This window comes from Lonchura striata, chromosome 38 (genome assembly GCF_046129695.1).
Source record: "Lonchura striata isolate bLonStr1 chromosome 38, bLonStr1.mat, whole genome shotgun sequence".
In the NCBI taxonomy this organism is placed as follows: domain Eukaryota; kingdom Metazoa; phylum Chordata; class Aves; order Passeriformes; family Estrildidae; genus Lonchura; species Lonchura striata.
In genome coordinates, this window is record NC_134640.1 from 2350541 (window position 1) to 2375538 (window position 24998).

General features: G+C 57.1%; 1 protein-coding gene across 1 annotated transcript; it reads left to right on the forward strand.

Moving 5' to 3' along the window:
• The first annotated feature begins 348 nt into the window (after nt 1–348).
• Nucleotides 349–24964, forward strand: MBOAT7 (membrane bound acylglycerophosphatidylinositol O-acyltransferase MBOAT7). The gene is made up of 8 exons (XM_077789839.1): nt 349–427; nt 8502–8631; nt 11692–11818; nt 13936–14092; nt 16939–17293; nt 18438–18614; nt 22529–23697; nt 24720–24964. Exons 1-8 carry the CDS (start codon nt 352–354, stop codon nt 24962–24964), a joined length of 2436 nt encoding a protein of 811 aa, XP_077645965.1. The 5' UTR covers nt 349–351.
• Nucleotides 24965–24998: the final 34 nt, after the last annotated feature.

Consider the following 24998-nt stretch of genomic DNA (forward strand, 5'->3'; position numbering starts at 1 on the left):
CCTGACGCGCGCGTTGCCCGCTGTGGGCGTGGCCTGCCCCGTTGTTTGACATCAGTGGGCGTGGCCTGCCCCGTTGATTGACATCCGTGGGCGTGGCCTGCCCCGTTGATTGACATCAGTGGGCGTGGCCTGCCCCGTTGATTGACGGCCGTGGGCGTGGCCTGACCCCGCTGTGGGCGTGCCTCCCTCCCGCCCCGCCCCCGCCCCCGCTCGGAGCCGCGGCGGAATTTTGGGGCCGTTTCGGGCGGATTTGGGGCGGGTTTTGGGGCGGAGTTTTGGGGCGGTTTTGGGGCGGTTTCGGGCGGATTTGGGGCGGTTTCGGGCGGGTTTTGGGGCGGTTTTGGGGCCGCCATGGAGCGCGAGGAGCTGACCTACCTGGCCGTGCTGCTGGGCTCCATCCCCGTGGGATTCGTGCTCAAGGAGCGCGGTGAGAGCCCGGCCCGCCCGCCCGCGGCTGCTGGGGGGAATTGGGGGAATTGGGGGGAATTGGGGGGTTTGAGACGTCCTGGGGGGGTTTGGGGGGTGCTGGGGGGAATTGGGGGGAATTGGGGGGTGCTGGGGGGGTTTGGGGGGATTTTGGGGGGTTCTGAGGGGGTTTGGGGAGTGCTGGGGGGAATTGGGGGGATTTTGGGGGGTCCTGAGGGGGTTTGGGGGGTGCTGGGGGGGTGCGGGGGGTGCTGGGGGGGTTTGAGACGTGCCGAGGGGGTTTGGGGGGATCCTGGGGGGAATTGGGGGGATCCTGGGGGGGTTTGGGGGATCCTGGGGGGGTTTGGGGGATTCTCAGGGGGTTTGGGGGGTGCTGGGGGGAATTGGGGGGATTTTGGGGGATCCTGGGGGGGTTTGGGGCGTGCTGAGGGGGTTTGGGGGGTGCTGGGGGGAATTGGGGGGTTCTGAGGGGATTTGGGGGGATTTTGGGGGATCCTGGGGGGGATTGGGGGGTGCTGGGGGTGTTTGGGGGCTCCTGAAGGGATTTGGGGGGTTCTGAGGGGATTTGGGGGGATTTTGGGGGGGTTTGGGGGGTGCTGGGGGGCTTGGGGGGTTCTCAGGGGAATTGGGGGGATCCTAGGGGGGTTTGAGACGTGCCGAGGGGGTTTGGGGGGTCCTGAGGGATTTTTTTGGGGGGTCCTGAGGGGTTTAGGGCTCCTGAGGGGGTTTGGGGTGATTTGGGGGGTCCTGAGGGGGTCTGGGGGGATCCTGGGGGGCTTTGGGGGGATTTTGGGGGGTTCTGAGGGGAATTGGGGGGAATTGGGGGGTTTGAGACGTCCTGGGGGGGTTTGGGGGGTGCTGGGGGGGATTGGGGGGGATCCTGGGGGGAATTGGGGGGATTTGGGGGGATCCTGAGGGGGTTTGGGGCGTGCCGAGGGGGTTTGGGGGGTGCTGGGGGGGTTTGGGGGCTTCTGAGGGGAATTGGGGGGATTTTGGGGGGGTTTGGGGGCTGCTGGGGGGGTTTGGGGGATTCTCAGGGGAATTAGGGGGATCCTAGGGGGGTTTGAGACGTGCCGAGGGAGTTTGGGGGGTTCTGAAGGGATTTGGGGGGTTCTGAGGGGATTTGGGGGATCCTGGGGGGGTTTGGGGGGTGCTGGGGGGGTTTGAGACGTGCCGAGGGGGTTTGAGGGGTCCTGACGGGATTTTGGGGGGTCCTGAGGGGGTTTGGGGGGTCCTGAGGGGATTTGGGGGGATTTTGGGGGGTGCTGGGGGGGTTTGAGACGTGCCGAGGGGATCTGGGGGGATCCTGGGGGGGTTTGGGGGGTTCTCAGGGGTTTGGGGGGTGCTGGGGGGGTTTGGGGGCTCCTGAGGGGAATTGGGGGGTTCTGAGGGGAATTGGGGGGGATTTTGGGGGGTTCTGAGGGGGTTTGGGGGTGCTGAGGGGATTTGGGGGTTCTGAGGGATTTTTTTGGGGGGTTCTGAGGGGTTTGAGACGTCCCGAGGGGGTTTGGGGGCTCCTGAGGAGGTTTGGGGGTTCTGAGGGGATTTGGGGAGTCCTGAGGGGAATTGGGGGGTCCTGGGGGATTTTTTTGGGGGGTTTTGAGGGGGTTTGGGGGGTTCTGAGGGATTTTTTTGGGGGGTTCTGAGGGGGTTTGAGACGTTCTGAGGGGATTTTGGGGGTCCTGAGGGGATTTTGGGGGTCCTGAGGGGATTTGGGGGGATCCTGAGGGGGTTTTGGGGGGGTTCGAAGGGTCCTGAGAAGTTTTGGGGGGTCCTGAGGGGTTTTGGGGGTTTCTGAGGGGTTTAGGGTGGGTTCTGAGGGCATTTGAGACATCCTGAGGGGATTTGGGGGGATCCTGAGGGAATTTGGGGGTTCTGAGGAGTTTTGGGGGTTTCTGAGGGGGTTTGGGGGGTGCTGAGGTGGTTTGGGTGATCCTGAGGGGGTTTGGGGGGGTTTGAAGGGTCCTGAGGGGTTTTGGGGGTTTCTGAGGGAATTTGGGGGGATCCTGAGGGAATTTGGGGGTTCTGGTGGGATCTGGGGGGTCCTGAGGGGTTTTGGGGGTTTCTGAGGGGATTTGGGGAGGTCTGAGGTGGTTTGGGGGATCCTGAGGGGGTTTGGGGGGGTTTGGGGGGTCCTGAGGGGATTTTGGGGGGGTCCTGCGAGGTTTTGGGGGAGTCTGGAGGGATTTTGGGGGAAATCCTCAGGGATTTTGGGGGGTTCTGAGAGGTTTGTGAGGGGATTTGGGGGGTCCTGAGGGGATTTGGGGAGTCCTGAGGGTCCTGAAGGATTTTGGGGGGAATCCTGAGGGGTTTTGGGGGGGCTTCAAGGGTCCTGAGGGGGTTTGAGGGGTTCTGAGGGGATTTGGGGTGAAAAGTGAAGGATTTTGGGGTGTTCTGAGAGGATTTGGGGTGAAACTTGAAGGATTTTGGGGTGTTCTGAGGGGATTTGGTGGTCCTGAGGGATTTTGGGGTGTTCTGAGGGGATTTGGGGGGGATTTGAGGGGATTGGGGAGAAACTTGAAAAGTTTGGGAGGATTTCGAGGGGATTTGGGCGGTTCTGAGGGATTTTGGGGGGTTCCTGAAGGGGGTTTGGGGGGGTTTGAAAGTTTTGGGGGGTTGTGAGGGTCTTAAAGGATCATGAGGGGATTTGGGGTGAAACTTGAGGAATTTTGGGAGAATCCTGAGGGATTTTAGGGTGTCCTGAGGGATTTTAGGGTGTCCTGAGGGGCTTTGGGGTGGTCCTGTGGGAATTTGGGGGGTTTTGGGGAGTTCTGAGGCGATTTTGGGGGAATCTTGAGGAATTTTGGGGTGTTCTGAGGGGTTTGGGGGGGTTGTGGAGGACCTTGATGGGTCCTGAGATGTTTTGGGGGAATTTTGAGGGATTTTGGGGGTTCTGAGGGGATTTGAGACGTCCTGAGGGGATTTTTTGGGGGGGTCCTGTGAGGTTTTGGGGGAATTTGGGAAATTTAAGGGAGATTTTGGGGGATTTGGGAGTTTTAAGGAAGATTTTGAGGCAATTTGGGAATTTTAAGGGAGATTTTGGGGGATTTGGGAATTTTAAGGGAGATTTTGGGGGATTTGGGAATTTCAGTGGAGATTTGGGAATTTTAAGTGACATTTTGGGGGATTTTGGAAATTTTAAGGGAGATTTTGGGGCAATTTGGGAATTTCAATGGAGATTTGGGAATTTTAAGTGACATTTTGGGGGATTTTGGAAATTTAAAAGAGATTTTGGGGGGATTTGGGAATTTTAAGGGAGATTTTGGGGGATTTGGGAATTTCAATGGAGATTTGGGAATTTTAAGTGACATTTTGGGGGATTTTGGAAATTTAAAAGAGATTTTGGGGGGATTTGGGAATTTTAAGGGAGATTTGGGAATTTTAAGTGACATTTTGGGGGATTTTGGAAATTTAAAAGAGATTTTGGGGGGATTTGGGAAACTCAAGGGAGATTTTGGGGGGATTTGGGAATTTTAAAGGAGTTTTTTTGGGGACTTTGGGAATTTTAAGGGAGATTTGGGAAATTTAAGGGAGATTTTGGGGGATTTGGGAAATTTAAGGGAGATTTTGGGGGATTTGGGGACATTTTGGGTTGTTTTGAGAGGTTTTGGTGCAGTTTTGGGTTGTTTTGAGAGTTTTTTGTGGATTTTTGGGGTGTTTCGAGAGGTTTTTGTGGGTTTTTGGGTTGAGAAATTTTTGGTGCATTTTTGGCTTGTTTTGAGAGGTTTTTTGTGGATTTTTGGAATATTTTGGGGTGTTTTGTGAGGGTTTGGTACATTTTGGGGTATTTTGGGTTTTTTGTGGATTTTTGAGTTGTTTTGGGTTGTTTTGAAAGGTTTTTGGGGTGGTTTTGGGTTGAGAGGTTTTGGTGGATTTTTAGGGTATTTTGGGTTGTTTTCAGAGGTTTTGGTGCATTTTTTGGGATATTTTGGGGCATTTTGAGAGGTTTTTGGTGGATTTTTGGGTTGAGAGATTTTTGGTGCGTTTTCGGGGTGTTTGTTGAGGTTTTTGTGGAATTTTGAGTTGTTTTGGGGTGTTTTGAAAGGTTTTTACGGTGGTTTTGGGTTGAGGGGTTTTGGTGCATTTTTGGGGTGTTTTGAGAGGTTTTTGGTGGATTTTTGGGGCGTTTTGAGATGTTTTGCTGCATTTTTTGGGTTGAGAGATTTTTGGTGCATTTATGGGGTGTTTTGAGGGGTTTTGGTGCATTTTTGGGGTGTTTTGAGAGGTTTTTGTGGATTTTGGGGATATCTTGGTTGTTTTGAGAGGTTTTTGGGATATTTTGGTTGTTTTGAGAGATTTTGGTGGATTTTGGGGTGTTTTGGGAGGTTCTGGTGGATTTTTGGGACATTTTGGGAGGTTCTGGTGGATTTTTGGGGTGTTTTGAGAGGTTCTGGTGGATTTTGGGACATTTTGGGGTGTTTTGAGAGGTTTTGGTGGATTTTGGTCCATTTTTGGGAGTTTTGAGATGTTCTGGTGGATTTTGGTGCATTTTTGGGTTGTTTTGAGAGGTTCTGGTGGATTTTGGTACATTTTGGGTTGTTTTGAGCGGTTTTGGTGGATTTTGGGACATTTTGGGTTGTTTTGAGCGGTTCTGTTGGATTTTTGGGGTGTTTTGGGAGGTTCTGGTGGATTTTGGGACATTTTGGGTTGTTTTGAGCGGTTCTGTTGGATTTTTGGGGTGTTTTGGGAGGTTCTGGTGGATTTTGGTCCATTTTTGGGTTGTTTTGAGAGGTTCTGGTGGATTTTTGGGACATTTTGGGTTGTTTTGAGCGGTTCTGTTGGATTTTTGGGGTGTTTTGGGAGGTTCTGGTGGATTTTGGTCCATTTTTGGGGTGTTTTGAGATGTTCTGGTGGATTTTTGGGGTGTTTTGAGAGGTTCTGGTGGATTTTGGTGCATTTTTGGGGTGTTTTGGGAGGTTCTGGTGGATTTTTGGGTCCCTGATGAAATTTTGGGTGCGGATGTGGGCGCCGAGCGTGGGGGAGGGGTGGCGTGTGTGGCTTGAGACATTTTTTTGTATTTTTGGGGCGTTTGGTGCATTTTTGGTGCATTTCGAAGCCCTTTGGTGCATTTTTGGGTTGTTCTCAAGAGTTTCCGGTGCATTTTGGGAATTTTTGGACCGTTTTGAGGCGTTTCTGGTTGATTTTTGGGGCGGTTTTAGGTTGTTTTGAGGTTTTTATATTTTTGGGGCATTTTCAAAGGTTTTTGGCGCATTTTCGTGTTGTTTTGTGGCTTTTTGCTGCAAATTTGGGGCCTTTCCAGGAATTTGGGGTTTTGAAACCTTCTCGGTGCATTTCGGGGTTCCTTTTCTTGCTTTGGGCGCATTTTTGGTGCATTTCGGGCGTTTTTGGTGCATTTTTGGTGCATTTCGGGCGTTTTTGGTGCATTTTTGGGTATTTTTGATGCCCCGCCGCGTTTTTGGGCTATTTTTGGATGTTCCGATGCGTTTTCGGGGCGTTTTCGGGATGTTTCGTGGCGTTTTTGGGCTGTTTTGGTCTCTTTTGGGGCGTTTTTGGGGTATTTTTGGGCTGCTTCGTTGGGCTTTGGGGTATTTTAATGTTCTGCGGCGTTTTGGGGGCAATTTTTGGGTTTTTCGGCGCGTTTTGGGGGCGCTTTCGAGGCGTTATAAGCCACTGGGGGTTGCTATGAAGGTTTTTTTCGCATTTTTAACTTATTTCCAAAAGATTTTGGGGCATTTTGGAGCTTTTTGGAGGAAGTTCAGGGGAGCTCGGAGGAATTTGAAGTTGTTTTGAAGGTGTTTTGTTGCATTTTTGGGGGTATTTTTGGAGGTTTTGGTGCATTTTGGGGTATTTTCTGGATATTTTGGTGGATTTGGGGTTATTTTGGGATATTTCGGTGCATTTTGCTGCATTTTTGGTGCATTTTGGGGGTACTTTCGGGGTGTTTTGAGCCATTTGAGGTTGTTTTGAAGGGTCTTTGGCATTTTCGGGTATTTTGGTGCATTTTTGGTAAATTTTTGGATACTTCTGTGCATTTTGGTGTACTTTTTGGATGTTTCGGTGCATTTTGGTGTATTTTTCATATTTTTGGTGCATTTTTGGGCTATTTTTTGGCTGTTTTGGGGTATTTTTTGATATTTCAGTGCATTTTGGGGGTATTTCTGGATATTTCTGCATTTCGGGGGTATTTTGGACATTTCAGTGCATTTTGGGATAGTTTTTGGATATTTCTGTGCATTTTTGGGCTATTTTTGGGATATTTTGGTGTACTTTTGGATATTTCAGTGCATTTTGGAATTGTTTTTTGATATTTCTGTGCATTTTGGTGTATTTTTTGAGTATTTCTGCATTTTGAGGGTATTTTGGATATTTCAGTGCGTTTTGGGATAGTTTTTGGATATTTTTGTGCATTTTCGGGGTATTTGGGGATATTTCAGTGCATTTTGGGGGTATTTCTGGATATTTCTGCATTTCGGGGGTATTTTGGATATTTCAGTGCATTTTGGGGATATTTTGGGATATTTCTGTGCACTTTGGGTTATTTTTTTGTCTATTTTTGGATATTCCTGTGCATTTTGGGCTATTTTTGGGCTGTTTTGGGGTACTTTGGGCTGTTCCTGTGTATTTTTGGGGAACTTTGGGATATTTCAGTGAATTTCAGGGGTACTTTGGGATATTTCAGTGCATTTTGGGGTCTTTTTGGGCTGTTTTGGGGTACTTTGGGCTGTTCCTGTGCGTTTTTGGGGGACTTTGGGATATTTCAGTGAATTTCGGGGGTACTTTGGGATATTTCAGTGCATTTTTGGGCTATTTTTGGGCTGTTTTGGGGTACTTTGGGCTGTTCCTGTACAATTTTGGGGTACTTTGGGATATTTCAGTGCATTTTTGGCTATTTTTGGGCTGTTTTGGGGTACTTTGGGCTGTTCCTGTACAATTTTGGGGCACTCTGGGGCTGCTCCCGAGCCCCGGGCAGGTTTTGGGGTGCTCACGTCCCCTTTTGGGGTGTCCCTGTCAGGTTTTGGGGTGCCGGGGCAGGTTTTGGGGTTCCCCTGTCCCCTTTGGAGGTGCCCCGTCCCTTTTTGGGGTCCCCTGACCCATTTCGGGGTCCCCTGACCCCTTTTGGGGTCCCCTGACCCATTTTGGGATCCCCTGACCCATTTTCGGGGTCCCTGGACCCATTTTCGGGATCCCCTGACCCATTTCGGGGTTCCCCTGACCCATTTCGGGGTCCCTGGACCCATTTTCGGGATCCCCTGACCCATTTTGGGGTCCCCTGACCCATTTCGGTTTCCCCTGACCCATTTTCGGGTTCCCCTGACCCATTTTCGGGTTCCCCTGACCCGTTTCGGGGTCCCCTGACCCATTTTGGGTCCCCCTGACCCATTTTGGGTCCCCCTGACCCATTTTGGGATCCCCTGACCCATTTTGGGGATCCCCTGTCCCATTTTCGGGGTCCCCTGACCCATTTTCGGGGTCCCCTGACCCATTTCGGGGTCCCCTGACCCATTTTGGGGTTCCCCTGACCCATTTCGGGGTCCCCTGACCCATTTCGGGGTCCCCTGACCCATTTTGGGGATCCCCTGACCCATTTTGGGTTCCCCTGTCCCATTTTGGGTCCCCCTGACCCATTTCGGGGTCCCCCTGACCCATTTTGGGGATCCCCTGACCCATTTTGGGTTCCCCTGTCCCATTTTGGGTCCCCCTGACCCATTTCGGGGTCCCCCTGACCCATTTTGGGGATCCCCTGACCCATTTCGGGGTCCCCTGACCCATTTCGGGTTCCCCTGACCCATTTTGGGGATCCCCTGACCCATTTCGGGGTCCCCTGACCCATTTCGGGGTCCCCCTGACCCATTTTGGGGATCCCCTGACCCATTTCGGGGTCCCCTGACCCATTTCGGGTTCCCCTGACCCATTTTCGGGGTCCCCTGACCCATTTCGGGGTCCCCCTGACCCATTTTGGGGATCCCCTGACCCATTTTCGGGGTCCCCTGACCCATTTTGGGGTTCCCCTGTCTGGTTTCGGGGTCCCTGACCCATTTTGGGGTCCCCTGACCCATTTTCGGGGTCCCTGGACCCATTTTCGGGGTCCCTGACCCGTTTTTGGGGTCCCCCAGGCCCGCGCTGGCGGCAGTTTGGGGGCGCCGCGGTGGGCGCGGGGCTGGCGCTGCTGACCTGCGGCCCCCACGTGCTGCACTCGCTGGGCACCGCGCTGGGCACCTGGGCGCTGCTCACCTGCCTGCCCAGGTGAGACCCCCTTGTCCTTTTGGGGGGTCCCTGTCCCGTTTTGGGGGGTCCCTGTCCCATATTGGGGGGTCCCACAGCCCTTTTGGGGGGTCCCACAGCTCCTTTGGGGGGTCCCTGTCCCATTTTGGGGGGTCCCTGGCTCCTTTTGGGGGTCCCTGTCCCGCGCTGGGCACCTGGGCGCTGCTCACCTGCCTGCCCAGGTGAGACCCCCTCGCCCTTTTGGGGGGTCCCTGGCCCATTTTGGGGGGTCCCTGGCCCGTTTTGGGGGGTCCCTGGCTCCTTTGGGGGGTCCCTGTCCCCTTTTGGGGGTCCCTGTCCCGCGCTGGGCACCTGGGCGCTGCTCACCTGCCTGCCCAGGTGAGACCCCCTCGCCCTTTTGGGGGGTCCCTGGCTCCTTTGGGGGGTCCCTGTCCCATTTTGGGGGGTCCCTGTCCCCTTTTGGGGGGTCCCTGTCCCATTTTGGGGGGTCCCACAGCCCTTTTGGGGGGTCCCTGTCCCCTTTTGGGGTCCCTGTCCCACGCTGGGCACCTGGGCGCTGCTCACCTGCATGCCCAGGTGAGACCCCCTTGTCCTTTTGGGGGGTCCCTGTCCCGTTTTGGGGGGTCCCTGTCCCATTTTGGGGGGTCCCTGGCCCATTTTGGGGGGTCCCTGGCCCATTTTGGGGGGTCCCTGGCCCGTTTGGGGGGTCCCACAGCTCCTTTGGGGGGTCCCTGTCCCGCGCTGGGCACCTGGGCGCTGCTCACCTGCCTGCCCAGGTGAGACCCCCTCGCCCTTTTGGGGGGTCCCTGGCCCATTTTGGGGGGTCCCTGGCCCGTTTTGGGGGGTCCCTGGCTCCTTTGGGGGGTCCCTGTCCCCTTTTGGGGGTCCCTGTCCCGCGCTGGGCACCTGGGCGCTGCTCACCTGCCTGCCCAGGTGAGACCCCCTCGCCCTTTTGGGGGGCCCTGTCCCATTTTGGGGGGTCCCTGTCCCCTTTTGGGGGGTCCCTGGCCCGTTTGGGGGGGTCCCTGTCCCATATTGGGGGGTCCCTGTCCCATTTTGGGGGGTCCCTGGCCCCTTTTGGGGGGTCCCTGTCCCATTTTGGGGGGTCCCTGTCCCATTTTGGGGTCCCTGTCCCACGCTGGGCACCTGGGCGCTGCTCACCTGCCTGCCCAGGTGAGACCGGGGGGCCCTGTCCCATTTTGGGGGGTCCTGGAGCCTTTTGGGGGGTCCCTGGCTCCTTTGGGGGGTCCCTGGCCCCTTTTGGGGGGTCCCTGGCTCCTTTGGGGGTCCCTGTCCCATTTTGGGGGGTCCCTGGCCCCTTTTGGGGGTCCCTGTCCCGCGCTGGGCACCTGGGCGCTGCTCACCTGCCTGCCCAGGTGAGACCCCCTCGCCCTTTTGGGGGGACCCTGGGCCCGTTTGGGGGGTCCCTGGCTCCTTTGGGGGGTCCCTGTCCCATTTTGGGGGGACCCTGGCCCGTTTTGGGGGTCCCTGTCCTGTTTTGGGGGGTCCCTGTCCCGCGCTGGGCACCTGGGCGCTGCTCACCTGCCTGCCCAGGTGAGACCGGGGGGCCCACAGCCCTTTTGGGGGGTCCCTGTCCCATTTTGGGGGGTCTCTGTCCCATTTTGGGGGTCCCTGTCCCCTTTTGGGGGGCCCTGTCCCATATTGGGGGTCCCTGTCCCCTTTTGGGGGGTCCTGGAGCCATTTGGGGGGTCCCTGGCCCCTTTGGGGGGTCCCACAGCCCTTTTGGGGGGATCCCAGTCCCATTTTGGAGGGTCCTGGAGCCATCTGGGGGGTCCCTGGCCCCTTTGGGGGGTCCCTGGCCCCTTTGGGGGGTCCCACAGCCCTTTTGGGGGGATCCCAGTCCCATTTTGGAGGGTCCCAGCTCCATTTTGGGGGCCCCAACTCAGTTTTTGGGGGTCCCAGCTCCATTTTGGGGGTCCCTGACCCATTTTTGGAATCCCAGCTCCATTTTGGGGGTCCCAGCTCCTTTTTGGGGGTCCCTGACCCATTTTTGGGGGTCCCGGACCCATTTTGGGGCTCCCAGCTCCTTTTTGGGGTGTCTGGAGCCATTTGGGGGTCCCTGACCCATTTTTGGGGGTCCCAGCTCCATTTTTGGGGGTCCTTTACCCTTTTTTGGGATCCCAGCTCCTTTCTGGGGGTCCTGGACCCATTTTTGGGGGTCCCAGCTCCTTTCTGGGGGTCCCTGACACATTTTTGGGGGTCCCAGACCCATTTTTGGGGGTCCCGGACCCATTTTGGGGGTCCCGGACCCATTTTTGAGGGTCCCAGCTCCATTTTGGGGGTCCCTGACCCATTTTTGGGGGTCCCTGACCCATTTTGAGGGTCCCAGCTCCATTTTTGGGGGTCCCTGACCCATTTTTGGGGGTCCCAGCTCCATTTTGGGGTGTCTGGAGCCTTTCCTCCCCTCCCCCCCGGGTTTGGGGCTCGTTATCAGCCGAGCTCGTTATTGCTTAATTAGGGCCAGGGTGACGGGGGGGGGAATTTGGGGGGACTCAGACACATTTTGGGACCCCCCCAAATTCTCTGAGGGGGGGAAAATTTGGGGAGGGGTTCAAAGACATTTTGGGACCCCCAAATTCTCTATTGGGGGGGGGATTTTTGGGACCCCCAAAATCTGGGAGGGAATTTTAGAACCCCCAAATTCTCTCTGGGGGGGACTCAGACATTTTGGGACCCCCCAAATTCTTTGTGGGGTGATTTTTGGATTCCCCAAATTCTCTCTGGGGGGGCTCAGAGATATTTTGGGACCCCCAAATTCTCTGTGAGGGCGTGGGGAAATTTGGGGTGTTCAGAGACATTTTGAGACCCCCAAATTCTCTGTGAGGGCGTGGGGAAATTTTGGGGGGCTCAGAGATATTTTGGGACCCCCAAATTCTCTGTGAGGGCGTGGGGAAATTTGGGGGGCTTGGAAATATTTTGGGACCCCCAAATCCCTTATTGGAGGAAGAACTTTTACCCCCCCCCCCGCCCCAAATCCCCAGTGGGCTGGGCTGGGATTTTGGGGTTCGGGGGAGGATTTTGGGGTGCCCCAAATTCAGGGGGACCCCCCAAAACCCGCAGGCACAGCGGGGGGGCGGCGCTGCTCTGGGTTTTTGGGTACCTGCTCTTCTTCCGCACCGCCCGGCTCTGGGGGCTGCCCGAGCCCCCTCCCCACGCCAACGCCCTGCAGCTGCTGCTCACCCTCAAGGTGAGATTTGGGGGGATTTTGGGGGGGTTTGGGGGGGATTTGGGGGGATTTGGGGGGTCCTGGGGGATATTTGGGGAGGATTTGGGGGGATTTGGGGGGTCCTGGGGGATATTTGGGGGGGATTTGGGGGGTCCTGGGGGGATTTGGGTCTGGGGGCTGCCCGAGCCCCCTCCCCACGCCAACGCCCTGCAGCTGCTGCTCACCCTCAAGGTGAGATTTGGGGGGTCCTGGGGGGGATTTGGGGGGTCCTGAGTTGATTTGGGTGGGATTTGGGGGGTCCTGGGGGGGATTTGGGGAGTCCTGGGGGGATTTAGGGAGGGATTTGGGGGGTCCTGGGGGGGATTTGGGGGGTCCTGGGGGGATTTGAGGGGTCCTGGGGGGGGTTTGGGGGGTCTTGGGGGGATTTGGGGGGTCCTGGGGGATATTTGGGGAGGATTTGGGGGGTCCTGGGAGGGTTTTAGGGGGTCCTGGGGGGGTTTGGGGGGTCCTGAGTTGATTTTGGGGGTCCTGGGGGGATTTGGGTCTGGGGGCTGCCCGAGGCCCCTCCCCACGCCAACGCCCTGCAGCTGCTGCTCACCCTCAAGGTGAGATTTGGGGGGTCCTGGGGGGTTTTAGGGGGTCCTGGGGGGGTTTGGGGGGTCCTGGGGGGGTTTTAGGGGGTCCTGGGGGGGATTTGGGGATGATTTGAGGGGATTTTGGGGGGTTCAGGGGAAATTTTGGGGTGATTTTGGGGAGTTCAGGAGTGATTTTTGCAGGGTCCCGGGCTGATTTTGGGGCTGATTTTGGGGTGAATTTCGGGGGTTTCAGGGCTGATTTTGGGGCTGATTTTGGGGTGAATTTCGGGGGTTCCAGGGCTGATTTTGGGGTGAATTTCGGGGGTTTCAGGGCTGATTTTGGGGCTGATTTTGGGGTGAATTTTGGGGATTCCAGGGCTGATTTTGGGGTGAATTTCGGGTGTTCCAGGGCTGATTTTGGGGCTGATTTTGGGGTGAATTTCGGGGGTTCCAGGGCTGATTTTGGGGTGAATTTCGGGTGTTTCAGGGCTGATTTTGGGGCTGATTTTGGGGTGAATTTCGGGGGTTCCAGGGCTGATTTTGGGTCTGATTTTGGGGTGAATTTCGGGGGTTCCAGGGCTGATTTTGGGGCTGATTTTGGGGTGAATTTTGGGGGTTCCAGGGCTGATTTTGGGGTGAATTTCGGGGATTCCAGGGCTGATTTAGGGGCTGATTTTGGGGTGAATTTCGGGGGTTCCAGGGCTGATTTTGGGGTGAATTTCGGGGGTTCCAGGGCTGATTTTGGGGTGAATTTGGGGGTTCCAGGGCTGATTTTGGGGCTGATTTTGGGGTGAATTTCGGGGGTTCCAGGGCTGATTTTGGGGTGAATTTCGGGGGTTCCAGGGCTGATTTTGGGGTGAATTTTGGGGATTCCAGGGCTGATTTTGGAGTGAATTTCGGGGGTTTCAGGGCTGATTTTGGGGCTGATTTTGGGGTGAATTTCGGGGGTTCCAGGGCTGATTTTGGGGTGAATTTCGGGTGTTTCAGGGCTGATTTTGGGGCTGATTTTGGGGTGAATTTCGGGGGTTCCAGGGCTGATTTTGGGGCTGATTTTGGGGTGAATTTCGGGGGTTCCAGGGCTGATTTTGGGTCTGATTTTGGGGTGAATTTTGGGGGTTCCAGGGCTGATTTTGGGGCTGATTTTGGGGTGAATTTGGGGGTTTCAGGGCTGATTTTGGGGCTGATTTTGGGGTGAATTTGGGGTGAATTTCGGGGGTTCCAGGGCTGATTTTGGGGTGAATTTCGGGGGTTCCAGGGCTGATTTTGGGGCTGATTTTGGGGTGATTTTGGGGGTTCCAGGGCTGATTTTGGGGTGAATTTGGGGGTTCCAGGGCTGATTTTGGGGATGATTTTGGGGTGAATTTCGGGGGTTTCAGGGCTGATTTTGGGGCTGATTTTGGGGTGAATTTGGGGGTTCCAGGGCTGATTTTGGGGCTGCAATCACAGAAACGCTGCCTGGCCACCAGGCGGCGCTGCGCCTCCCCGAGGGGGCGTGGCCTGCCCTGACCACCCCCACAAATCTGAATAAAAGGGGGCGTGGCCTGACCGAGGCCCCGCCCCCAGATGGCCAGCCTGGCCAGTGACACGCAGCAGCTGCGGGAGGCGGAGCTTAAGGGCGTGACGTCAGAGGAGACGCGGCTGCTGATTGGCTCGCTGCGGCGCGTGCCCAGCCTGATTGACATCCTGTGCTACAGCTACTGCTACCTGGGGCTGCTGACAGGTGAGGGCGGGGCCCCAGGGGGAATTTGGGGCAAATTTGGGGGATTTTGGGGGTGGGGATCCCAGAAGGAATTTTGGAGGGTCCCACAGAGGATTTTGGGGGTCCCAGAAGGAATTTTGGGGGGGAATCCCTGAGGGGATTTTGGGGCTTGCCTGAAAGTTTGGGGGGATTTTTGGGGGGGATTTTGGGTGGTCCCAAAGGGAATTTTAGGGGGAACTCCGAGGGAGTTTGGGGGGGAATTTTGGGAGGTGCCACTGAGGATTTTGGGGGAATTTTGAGGGGATTTTGGGGCTTTCTAACTGCACCACCTGCGTGCCATTTATGTCACCTGTGTGCCATTTATGTGCCACCTCTTTTCTCACCTGTGTGCCATTTATGTCACCTGTGTGCCATTTATGTGCCACTCACGTGCCATTTATGTGTCACCACTGTCTCACCTGTGTGCCATTTGTCACCTGTGCCACCTGCGTGCCATTTATGTGCCACCTGATCTTACCTGTGTGCGTTTATGTGCCACTCACGTGTCATTTGTGCCACCCGTGTGCCATTTGTCACCTGTTTTCTCACCTGTGTGCCACCTGGTCTCACCTGTGTGCCATTTATTTATGTGCCACCCGTGTGCCATTTATATCACCTGTGTGCCATTTATGTGCCACCCGTGTGCCATTTATTTGTCACCTCTTTTCTCACCTGTGTGCCAGTGATTTCTGTGCCACCCGTGCCCACCTGCACCATTTCCCTCACCTGTGCCCACCTGCACCATTTCCCTCACCTGTGTGCCATTCATTTCCGTGCCACCTGCACCATTTTCCTCATCCGCGTGCCATTGATTTCTGTGCCACCTGCTCCATTTCCCTCACCTGTGTGCCATTGATTTCTGTGCCCACCTGTGCCACCTGCACCATTTCCCTCACCCGTGCCCACCTGCACCATGTCCCTCACCTGTGTGCCATTGATTTCTGTGCCACCTGTGCCACCTGCACCATGTCCCTCACCCGTGTGCCATTGATTTCCATGCCACCTGTGCCACCTGCACCATTTCCCTCACCTGTGTGCCATTCATTTCCATGCCACCCGTGCCCACCTGCACCATTTCCCTCACCTGTGTGCCATTCATTCCCGTGCCACCTGTGCCACCTGCACCATTTCCCTCACCCGTGTGCCATTCATTTCCATGCCACCCGTGCCCACCTGCACCATTTCCCTCACCCGTGTGCCATTCATTTCCATGCCACCCGTGCCCACCTGCACCATTTCCCTCACCCGTGTGCCATTCATTTCCATTCCACCTGCACTGTGTCCCTCACCCGTGCCCACCTGCACCATTTCCCTCACCCGTGTGCCAGTGATTTCTGTGCCACCTGTGCCACCTGCACCATGTCCCTCACCCGTGTGCCATTGATTTCCATGCCACCTGTGCCCACCTGCACCATTTCCCTCACCTGTGTGCCATTCATTCCCGTGCCACCCGTGCCCACCTGCACCATGTCCCTCACCCATGTGCCATTGATTTCCATGCCACCTGTGCCCACCTGCACCATTTCCCTCACCCGTGTGCCATTCATTTCCGTGCCCACCTGCACCATGTCCCTCACCCGTGTGCCATTGATTTCCATGTCACCTGTGCCCACCTGCACCATGTCCCTCACCTGTGTGCCATTGATTTCTGTGCCACCTGTGCCCACCTGCACCATGTCCCTCATCTGTGCCCACCTGCACCATTTCCCTCACCCGTGTGCCATTGATTTCTGTGCCCACCTGTGCCACCTGCACCATTTCCCTCACCCGTGTGCCATTCATTTCTGTGCCACCTGCACCATGTCCCTCACCTGTGCCACCTGCACCATGTCCCTCACCTGTGTGCCATTGATTTCCATTCCACCTGCACCATGTCCCTCACCTGTGCCCACCTGCACCATTTCCCTCACCTGTGTGCCATTGATTTCCATGCCACCTGTGCCACCTGCACCATTTCCCTCACCTGTGCCACCTGCACCATTTCCCTCACCCGTGTGCCATTCATTCCCATGCCACCTGCACCATTTCCCTCACCCGTGTGCCATTCATTCCCGTGCCACCCGTGCCCACCTGCACCATGTCCCTCACCCGTGCCCACCTGCACCATTTCCCTCACCCGTGTGCCATTCATTTCCGTGCCACCCGTGCCCACCTGCACCATTTCCCTCACCCGTGCCCACCTGCACCATTTCCCTCACCTGTGTGCCATTCATTTCCATGCCACCCGTGCCCACCTGCACCATTTCCCTCACCTGTGCCACCTGCACCATGTCCCTCACCCATGTGCCATTCATTTCCATTCCACCTGCACCATTTCCTTCACCCGTGCCCACCTGCACCATTTCCCTCACCTGTGTGCCATTGATTTCCATGTCACCTGCACCATTTCCCTCACCCGTGCCCACCTGCACCATTTCCCTCACCTGTGCCCACCTGCACCATTTCCCTCACCCGTGTGCCATTCATTCCCGTGCCACCCGTGCCCACCTGCACCATTTCCCTCACCCGTGTGCCATTCATTTCCATGCCACCTGTGCCACCTGCACCATGTCCCTCACCCGTGTGCCATTCATTCCCATGCCACCTGCACCATTTCCCTCACCCGTGCCACCTGCACCATGTCCCTCACCCGTGTGCCATTCATTTCCGTGCCACCTGCACCATTTCCCTCACCTGTGTGCCAGTGATTTCTGTGCCCACCCGTGCCCACCTGCACCATGTCCCTCACCTGTGCCACCTGCACCATTTCCCTCACCCGTGTGCCATTCATTCCCGTGCCACCCGTGCCCACCTGCACCGCGCCCCTGACGCGTGCCCCGTGCCCGCAGGTCCGTTCTACCGCCTGGGCACGCACCTGGACTGGGTGTGGGGCCCGCCGGGGCCGCCGGCGCTGGGCCGGGCGCTGCGCCGCGTGCGCTGGGCGCCGGCGCTGGGCGCGCTGGGGCTGCTGGTGGGCCGGGCGTGGCCGGCGGGCGCCGCGCTGCGCCCCGACTTCGCCGCGCGCGCCTGGCCCGCCCGCCTGGCACACATGGTGCCCGTGTTCCTCGCCCTGCGCCTGCGCCTCTACGTGGGATGGCTCTGCGCCGAGGCCGGCTGCCTGGCCGCGGGGCTGGGCGCGTACCCCAAATGTGCCCGGGCACGGCCGGGACAGGGACCCACGGTCAGCTGGGAGCGCCCCAAAAAGTGAGTGACACCTTTGGGGTACAGGGGATGTGGGGCTGGGTGTGTACCCCAAATCTGCCCGGGCACGGCCGGGACAGGGACCCACGGTCAGCTGGGAGCGCCCCAAAAAGTGAGTGACACCCTGGGGACATCATTGGGGTGCAGGGGGTGTGGGGCTGGGCGTGAACCCCAAAGGGAGCGCCCCAAAAAGTGAGTGACAACATGGAGGACATCATTGGGGTGCAGGGGGTGTGGGGCTGGGCGTGTACCCCAAAGGGAGCGCCCCAAAAAGTGAGTGACACCCTGGGGACATCATTGGGGTGCAGAGGATGTGGGGCTGGGTGTGAACCCCAAAGGGAGCGCCCCAAAAAGTGAGTGACAACATGGAGGACATCATTGGGGTGCAGGGGATGTGGGGCTGGGTGTGAACCCCAAATCTGCCCGGGCACGGCCGGGACAGGGACCCACGGTCAGCTGGGAGCGCCCCAAAAAGTGAGTGACAACATGGGGGACATCATTGGGGTGCAGGGGGTGTGGGGCTGGGTGTGAACCCCAAAGGGAGCGCCCCAAAAAGTGAGTGACACCTTTGGGGTACAGGGACATTGGGGTGCAGGGGGTGTGGGGCTGGGTGTGTACCCCAAATCTGCCCGGGCACGGCCGGGACAGGGACCCACGGTCAGCTGGGAGCGCCCCAAAAAGTGAGTGACACCCTGGGGACATCATTGGGGTGCAGGGGATGTGGGGCTGGGCGTGAACCCCAAAGGGAGCGCCCCAAAAAGTGAGTGACACCCTGGGGACATCATTGGGGTGCAGGGGGTGTGGGGCTGGGTGTGAACCCCAAATCTGCCTGGGCCTGTCCCTGTGTCACCCATGTGTGTCCCCATGTCCCACCCGAGGGTCTCCGTGTCCTACCTGAGGGTCCTCACGTCCCACCTGTCTGTGTCCCCATGTCCCACACGTGTCCCACGCGTGTCCCACGCGTGTCTCACCATTCCAGGTGGTCCGATGTCCCCGAGGAGCAGTGGGATTTCGAGGCCATCCGCACGGTGTGGCACAGACGGGGGGTGTCTGTGTCACCTGTGTGTGTCCCTGTGTGTCCCACACGTGTCCCAGGCGTGTCCCACACGTGTCCCACGCGTGTCCCACGCGTGTCTCACCGTTCCAGGTGGTCGGATGTCCCCGAGGAGCAGTGGGATTTCGAGGCCATCCGCACGGTGGACCCGCGGGGCACGGAGCTGGGCCGGCGCTTCCGGGACGGGCTGCGCCGCTGGAACATGACGGTGCAGTGGTGGCTGGCGGCCTACGTGCACCGCCGGGGACCGCGCCGCTACCCGCTGCTCCGGTACCGCACCGGGGGACTGGGGGCACTGGGGGGGACTGGGGGGACTGGGATGGAACTGGGATGGGACTGGGAGGGACTGGGAGGGACTGGGAGGGAAATGGGAGGGACTGGGGGGGAAATGGGATGGAACTGGGATGGGACTGGGAGGGAGTGGGGGGGACTGGGATGGGACTAGGGGGGACTGGGGGGAACTGGGATGGGACTGGGATGGGACTAGGGGGGACTGGGAACACTGGGAGGGACTGGGATGGGACTGGGAGGGAACTGGGGGGGACTGGGATGGGACTGGGAGGGACTGGGAGGGAAATGGGAGAGACTGGGATGGGACTGGGATGGACTGGGAGGGACTGGGGGGGACTGGGAGGGAAATGGGAGGGACTGGGAGGGACTGGGGGATCTGGGAGGGAAATGGGAGAGACTGGGGGGGACTGGGATGGGACTGGGAGGGAACTGGGGGGGACTGGGAGGGACTGGGAGGGACTGGGGTGGGACTGGGAGGGACTGGGGGGGACTGGGATGGGACTGGGAGGGACTGGGAGGGACTGGGGGGGACTGGGAGGGACTGGGAGGGAACTGGGGGGGACTGGGAGGGACTGGGAGGGACTGGGGGGGACTGGGGGGGACTGGGGGATCTGGGAGGGAAATGGGAGAGACTGGGGGGGACTGGGATGGGACTGGGAGGGAACTGGGGGGGACTGGGAGGGACTGGGAGGGACTGGGGTGGGACTGGGAGGGACTGGGGGGGACTGGGATGGGACTGGGAGGGACTGGGAGGGACTGGGGGGGACTGGGAGGGACTGGGAGGGAACTGGGGGGGACTGGGAGGGACTGGGAGGGACTGGGGGGGACTGGGGGGGACTGGGATGGGACTGGGAGGGACTGGGAGGGACTGGGAGGGAAATGGGAGGGACTGGGAGGGACTGGGGGGGACTGGGATGGGACTGGGAGGGACTGGGGGGGACTGGGAGGGAAATGGGAGGGACTGGGGGGGAAATGGGATGGGACTGGGAACACTGGGAGGGAAATGGGAGGGACTGGGAGGGAAATGGGAGAGACTGGGAGGGACTGGGATGGGACTGGGATGGGACTGGGAGGGACTGGGAGGGAACTGGGGGGGACTGGGATGGGACTGGGAGGGACTGGGGGGGAACTGGGAGAGACTCGGGGGGACTGGGAGGGAAATGGGAGGGACTGGGAGGGACTGGGATGGGACTGGGATGGGACTGGGATGGGACTGGGGGGGACTGGGATGGGACTGGGGGGGACTGGGGGGGACTGGGGGGGACTGGGATGGGACTGGGAACACTGGGAGGGACTGGGATGGGACTGGGATGGGACTGGGAGGGACTGGGATGGGACTGGGAGGGACTGGGGGGGACTGGGATGGACTGGGAGGGACTGGGGGGGACTGGGATGGGACTGGGATGGGACTGGGATGGGACTGGGATGGGACTGGGAGGGACTGGGGGGGACTGGGAGGGACTGGGATGGACTGGGGGGGACTGGGATGGACTGGGAGGGACTGGGGGGGACTGGGAGGGACTGGGATGGACTGGGAGGGACTGGGAGGGACTGGGAGGGACTGGGATGGACTGGCATGGGACTGGGAGGGACTGGGGGTGGCTGGGAGAGACTGGGGGGGACTGGGAACACTGGGAGGGAAATGGGATGGGACTGGGATGGACTGGGGGGGACTGGGATGGGACTGGGATGGACTGGGGGGGACTGGGATGGGACTGGGAGGGACTGGGGGGGACTGGGAGGGACTGGGGGGGAAATGGGAGAGACTAACTCGGAGTACTGGGAGCACTGGGAGGGACTGGGAGCACTGGGAGGAACTAACTGGGAGTACTGGGAGAGACTGGGAGCACTGGGAGGAACTAACTGGGAGTACTGGGAGCACTGGGAGGGACTGGGATGGACTGGGAGCACTGGGAGGAACTAACTGGGAGTACTGGGAGAGACTGGGAGCACTGGGAGGAACGAACTGGGAGTACTGGGAGTTATTGGGAGCACTGGGAGGGACTGGGGGACACGGGGAGAAGGATGAAGGTTGGGGCACTGGGAGCTGAGTTTGTGAGATTGAATTTGGGACGTGTAAACTGAATTTTGGGTGCTGGGGCTGGACTTTGAGAGGTGCAAGCTGAATTTTGGGTTATTAGGCTGGACTTTGGGAGGTGTAAACTGAATTTTGGGTTATTAGGCTGGACTTTGGGAGGTGTAAACTGAATTTTGGGTTATTGGGCTGGACTTTGGGAGTTGTAAACTGAATTTTGGGTTATTAGGCTGGACTTTGGGAGGTGTAAACTGAATTTTGGGTTATTAGGCTGGACTTTGGGAGATGTAAACTGAATTTTGGGTGCTGGGGCTGGACTTTGAGAGGTGCAAGCTGAATTTTGGGTTATTAGGCTGGACTTTGGGAGTTGTAAACTGAATTTTGGGTTATTAGGCTGGACTTTGAGAGGCGTAAACTGAATTTTGGGTTATTAGGCTGGACTTTGAGAGGTGTAAACTGAATTTTGGGTTATTAGGCTGGACTTTGGGAGTTGTAAACTGAATTTTGGGTTATTAGGCTGGACTTTGGGAGGTGTAAACTGAATTTTGGGTGCTGGGGCTGGACTTTGAGAGGCGTAAACTGAATTTTGGGTTATTAGGCTGGACTCTGAGAGGCACAAACTGAATTTTGGGTTATTAGGCTGGACTCTGAGAGGCACAAACTGAATTTTGGGTTATTGGGCTGGACTTTGAGAGGTGTAAACTGAATTTTGGGTTATTAGGCTGGACTTTGAGAGGCGTAAACTGAATTTTGGGTTATTAGGCTGGACTTTGAGAGGTGTACACTGAATTTTGGGTTATTAGGCTGGACTTTGAGAGGCGTAAACTGAATTTTAGGTGCTTGGGCTGGACTTTGGGAGTTGTAGACTGAATTTTGGGTTATTAGGCTGGACTTTGAGAGGCACAAACTGAATTTTGGGTTATTAGGCTGGACTTTGGGAGGTGTAAACTGAATTTTGCGTTATTAGGCTGGACTTTGGGAGGCGTAAACTGAAATTTAGGTGCTTGGGCTGGACTTTGGGAGTTGTAAACTGAATTTTGGGTGCCTAAATTGAACTTTCTGTTGGGCAAGCTGCACTTTGCAGCGCACAAACTGAATTTTGGGTTATTGGGCTGGACTTTGAGAGGTGTAAACTGAATTTTGGGTTATTAGGCTGGACTCTGAGAGGCACAAACTCCATTTTGGGTGCATAAATTGAACTTTCTGTGGAGCAAGCTGCACTTCGCAGCGCACAAACTGAATTTTGGGTTATTAGGCTGGACTTTGAGAGGTGTAAACTGAATTTTGCGTTATTAGGCTGGACTTTGGGAAGTGTAAACTGAATTTTGCGTTATTAGGCTGGACTTTGGGAGTTGTAAACTGAATTTTGGGTGCCTAAATTGAACTTTCTGTTGGGCAAGCTGCACTTTGCAGCGCACAAACTGAATTTTGGGTTATTAGGCTGGACTTTGAGAGGTGTAAACTGAATTTTGGGTTATTAGGCTGGACTTTGAGAGGCGTAAACTGAATTTTAGGTGCTTGGGCTGGACTCTGAGAGGCGTAAACTCAATTTTGGGTGCCTAAATTGAACTTTCTGTGGAGCAAGCTGCACTTCGCAGCGCACAAACTGAATTTTGGGTGCTTGGGCTGGACTCTGAGAGGCACAAACTGAATTTTGGGTTATTAGGCTGGACTCTGAGAGGCACAAACTCCATTTTGGGTGCCTAAATTGAACTTTCTGTGGAGCAAGCTGCACTTCGCAGCGCACAACCCAAACTTCATACCGCTCGTGCCGAATTCGAGGCCGCACCAACACCGTTCAAACACCTCCCTGACCCCATTCCCCCCTTTTTTCCCCCCAAAAACCTCCCCCCTGCAGGAACGCCTGGACCATGCTGGCCTCGGCGTACTGGCACGGCCTGCACGGCGGGCAGTACCTGTCGTTCCTCAGCGTGCCGCTGTGGCTGGCGGCCGAGGCGGCGGCCGAGGCGGCGCTGGGCGCGCGTTTCGGGGCGCCGCTGGAGCGGCTGGGCGGCTGGAGGGGCTCGGCGCTGCGCGGGGCGCAGTGGTTCCTCAAGATGAGGGCGTTCGAGTACCTGAGCGTGGGCTTCGTGCTGCGCGGCGCCGCCGACACGCTGCGCTACTGGGCCTCGGTGCATTTCTGCCTCCACGTGCTGCCGCTGCTCATCCTGCTGGCGGCCGCGGGCAGCGGAGCGCGGGGAAGGGGGACGGGGAACGGGCGGGAACGGGGGAACGGGCGGGAGAACGGGCGGGAACGGGAGAACGGGCGGGAATGGGAGAATGGGCGGGAATGGGAGAATGGGCGGGAACGGGAGAATGGGCGGGAACGGGAGAATGGGCGGGAAGAGGGGAGGGAAAAAGGGCGGGAAGAGGGGAGGGGAAAAGGGCGGGAAAAGGGGCGTGAGGGGGAGTGCGGGGGAGGGGAGGAGACAGTGAGGAGGAGGCGGGAGCGCTGTGAGGGGGAGGGTGGGGAGCTCCTGAATCCTGAAATCCATGAGGGATGGGAGCCCCTGAATCCTAAAATTCAGGAGGCTAGGGAGACCCTGAATCCTAAAGTTCAAAAATGTGGGGAGCCCCTAAAATCTAAAATCCATGAGGGATGGGAGCCCCTGAATCCTAAAATTCAGGAGGCTAGGGAGACCCTGAATCCTAAAATCCATGAGGGATGGGAACCTCTAAATCCTAAAATTCAGGAGGCTGGGGAGACCCTGAATCCTAAAGTTCAAAAATGTGGGGAGCCCCTGAATCCTAAAGTTCAGGAATGTGGGGAGCCCCTAAATCCTAAAATTCATGAGGGATGGGAGCCCCTAAAATCTAAAACCCATGAGGGATGGGAGCCCCTGAATCCTAAAATTCAGGAGGTTGGGGAGACCCTGAATCCTAAAATTCATGAGGGATGGGATCCTCTAAATCCTAAAATTCAGGAGGCTGGGGAGACCCTGAATCCTAAAATTCAAAAATGTGGGGAGACCCTGAATCCTAAAATTCAGGAGAGTGGGGAGCCCCTGAATCCTAAAGTTCAGGAATGTGGGGAGACCCTGAATCCTAAAGTTCATGAGGGATGGGACCCTATAAATCCTAAAATTCAGGAATTTGGGGAGCCCCTGATTCCTAAAGTTCAGGAGAGAGGGGAGCCCCTAAAATCTAAAATTCATGAGGGATGGGATCCTCTAAATCCTAAAATCCAGGAGAGTGGGGAGCCCCTAAAATCTAAAATCCATGAGGGATGGGAGCCTCTAAATCCTAAAATTCAGGAATATGGGGAGCCTCTGAACCCTAAAATCCATGAGGGATGGGATCCTATAAATCCTAAAACCCCTGAGGGATTGGACCCCTCGAACCCCAAATTTCAGGAGGGCGGGGAGCCCCAAAATCCCCAAATTTCTGAGGGATGGAACCCCAAAAGTGATGCTGGGGAGCTGAGGAAGAGGAGGGACCCCGAGGGCCGGGCTGGGGATGAACCCCAAGAGCCAAATTTGGGGTGAGGATGAGGAGGCAGCACCCCAAAACTCTGTGGGGGGGGGGGGAGGAACCCCAGTGGAAAATGGGAGAAAAAACGCCCTGAACCCCCAAAATCCAAAATTGGAAATTGGGATCGGGGGGACCCCCGGGTGAGGAAGAGGAGGGACCCCAAAAATGAGAATTTAGGGGGTTCTCACCCCCCCTGAACCCCAATAATCAGGAATGGGGAGGATTGGGGGGCTGTGGGCACCCCCTGGGGGTTTTTTTAGGGGTGTGGGGCTGTTTTTTGGAAAGAGCCCCCCTAAAATTGAGACCAATAAAAGCTTTGAGTGACGCTCCGGGTGTGTTTGGTGCGTGTGGGGACCCCGAAAGTGCCTCGCAAAACATTAAGAGTGAATAAAACACATTTAAATGCAGCCGGATGTAAGAAATGGATCGAATCTCCCTGAACTGACCTGAGCCTGCGGCACCCTGAGGGGAATCTCGGAGGGAAATGAGGCAAAGCTGGAGGCAAATCCTTCAAATGTGCAAAGAACTCGGGCCGGGAGTTCCCCAGGAGATTTTGAGCCTTCCCTGAGGGGTTTTAGGGTGGATTTGGGGCGTCCCGAGGGGGTTTTTGGGGGAAGTTACAGAGACGTTCTCGTCTCCCCTCACGGCTCAATATGGCGGCAAGGCGGGAAACGCCACTTCCGGCCTCGCCCGGCTGAGGGAGACGGGTGAGCCAATCAGAGGAGGGGTAAAAGGCGGGACTACAGCGCTCGGCGAATCAGAGCGCGACAACGGGGCGGAGCAAAAGCCTGAGCGAATCAGAGAGCGCGAAAGGGCGGAGTGACAGGTGCTCGACCAATCAGAACAAAGAGGCAGGC

What these genes read in the sequence shown, in the direction of transcription:
- MBOAT7 (XM_077789839.1), top strand. Translation starts at nt 352, where the DNA reads ATGGAGCGCGAGGAGCTGACCTACCTGGCCGTGCTGCTGGGCTCCATC. An exon ending in AGCTGCTGCTCACCCTCAAG is followed by an intron (nt 11,819 to 13,935) that starts GTGAGATTTGGG and finishes CCCCGCCCCCAG; the next exon opens with ATGGCCAGCCTGGCCAGTGA. An exon ending in CTACCTGGGGCTGCTGACAG is followed by an intron (nt 14,093 to 16,938) that starts GTGAGGGCGGGG and finishes CCGTGCCCGCAG; the next exon opens with GTCCGTTCTACCGCCTGGGC.